Source organism: Populus euphratica, unplaced genomic scaffold (genome assembly GCF_000495115.2).
Source record: "Populus euphratica unplaced genomic scaffold, PopEup_1.0 scaffold1610.1, whole genome shotgun sequence".
Taxonomy (NCBI): domain Eukaryota; kingdom Viridiplantae; phylum Streptophyta; class Magnoliopsida; order Malpighiales; family Salicaceae; genus Populus; species Populus euphratica.
In genome coordinates this window covers 4,698-6,935 of record NW_011501450.1, presented here as the reverse complement: position 1 = coordinate 6,935, position 2,238 = coordinate 4,698, and the positions used below count along the sequence as shown (strand labels likewise).

At 32.7% G+C, this 2,238-nt stretch overlaps 1 protein-coding gene across 1 annotated transcript; it reads right to left on the bottom strand.

Annotated features, from left to right (window-relative positions):
- Window positions 1-210: 210 nt before the first annotated feature.
- LOC105117908 (major allergen Pru ar 1-like) lies at window positions 211-1,208 on the bottom strand. The gene is made up of 2 exons (XM_011015715.1): window positions 918-1,208; window positions 211-739 (listed from the first exon to the last, which is right to left on the bottom strand). The coding sequence occupies exons 1-2, from the start codon at window positions 1,099-1,101 to the stop codon at window positions 447-449; spliced, it is 477 nt and encodes a 158-aa protein (XP_011014017.1). The 5' UTR covers window positions 1,102-1,208; the 3' UTR covers window positions 211-446.
- Window positions 1,209-2,238: the final 1,030 nt, after the last annotated feature.

Genomic DNA, 2,238 nt, shown 5'->3' with positions numbered 1-2,238 from the left:
ACTCAAAACTTTTGGTTATTGAAAGAACTAATATCGAATCATCGAAGAATTATCTTTATGAAATCTTTCTTATACCTCTTTTTTAATTTGCTAATTATTGGGTGAGGATTGGAATTCTAATAATGTTAATAATAACTCGGTTAAAGAGGTAATCGTTGGGCGACCGAGAGTTGCCTTTGAAACAGGTTTCTTCCTTTGAAACTTCCACAAGAGAAACCAAGACCAGAATATTTTATTATTAGGAAAAACCTTCTCTTCAAAACAGTACCGAACACTAGTGATCAAATGATCAGAACCACCGCAAGGGGATAATTATTACAAAGCAGAATCCAGCACCTTTAACTGAAGAACAAGGCAAGACTTAAAAACTATCTTGACATACTTATATAATACTTGTTTGTTCTTCTGCAGCCTTTAATTATTATAAGGTATAGGAATTTTCAGGTTCAGGCATCAGGATTTGCCAAGAAGTAAGCTTCGACAGCCTTGAACAGTCCTTCGGTCTTCTTGCCATCCTTCTTGATTTGATCCTCCTTGATCTCAGCACCATCCTTTATATAGTACTTGCTTGTTCTTTTGCAGATGGATCCTCCCTCTGGAGTGGGCACAAACTTATGTTCGAAAATGACCTTCTCAACTCCCTCCATCCAAACGTTAGATTCAACCAAACTGAAGCTGTATGCGAAATTCTCTTCATCAATTGTTTCAATCTTCTGCTTCACGTAGGTGAGTCCTTTGCCTGCAAGTCAAACCTACACCGTTATTTCTTTGTGCAGCACATATAGCTAGTGATACACTAATTTCAAGGCCGCCCTTTAGTTTGTTCTTCTGGTGTGTGTGTGTGTGTGTGAATGTGTTTATATATATATATAGTAGTTACAGCAATTAGATAAGAGATGATAGAATTAATAACTTGCCTTCAACAAAAGTGACCTTCCTTATTGTTCCTGGCCCTCCATTTCCTTCAATAATCTCAGAGCTTGTAATTGCTTGTGGTAGAATTTTAGGGATAAGAGTATCGGTCTCAAGGCAATAGACCTTGAAGAGCTTGGCAGGAGGGACAGCGACAGAAAATTCATTTTCAAAAGTGATGAGACCCATGATAACCAAATATTAGTTACAAAGATTACAGAAAAGAGAAGTTAGAGGGGGGAATTGAAGCAATATATGAAGGATGGTTCTGGGGTGAAGAAATGTGAGAATTGGAGGACGTATTTATAGGATAAGCGTATGAACGTCTCATCTGGAACAAAGACTGTTTACAAGTCGCCGTCCTCTCATCGTTCTTATTTTTGTAGAATTTTGTTTTGGTCAATATAAGCAGCTTTGAAACTCGAGAAATTATAAAATTCTCAAGTTAAATATAACTAAACATCATTTTATAAGAAAACTAATCTTCACTCGATTAATTTAGCACGAATTACGAGGACCATGATTGCAAATCACAATAGAAATAATATGCAAAATCATGAGATTAACCCATAATTTGCAAGGGATGTACATTGATCTCACAATGATATTGTAAATCTGTCAGAACTAATTAATTCCATCGACTGACTCTTCCTAAGCAGACTTTCACATGCAGCAAACAAAACATTAATTTATTTCGCACTCCAAAATCCTTCATTAGTCGTAAGAAATTGGTGGACAAGAAATTATAAATAATAATATTCGTCTACGTATTAATAAAATATGGTAGGAGTCATAGTTTTAAGTCGTCGGTCAAGCCACCAAGATAGAAAAATAGCCGTTCTATTGGGTTTTGAAAAGGATATATATAGTTTCTTCTATACGTATTTAGTCTCTTCAGTTTGGAAATTGATTATTTTAGTTTAATTTTAAATTTTTAATTCTCAATGGCTGAAATCAAAATCAACTCTAATTCATTGCAAAAAATAACTGTATCCAACTGTTTAGATTCAATGCGAAAATAATTTTCAAAAATGTTTTCCGCGATTTCAAACTTTACTTTCTTTCTTCCTTTATTTTTATTTTTATTTTTATTTTTATTTTGTTAAAACATCACTCTAATCTAATTCCTATAGCATCTAGATGTTAGAAGTACATGTGTAAAAAAATAAAAAAAACCCTTAACCAATCAAATTTTATAATGTGTTATTTTTATTTTATTTTTACATAAAAAAGTAACATAAAAAATAAGTTAGGCTTCATATATTTATTGGCTAATATTTGACATGTGGAATTAGATGAGATATTTAAAATATTTTATTATAAATA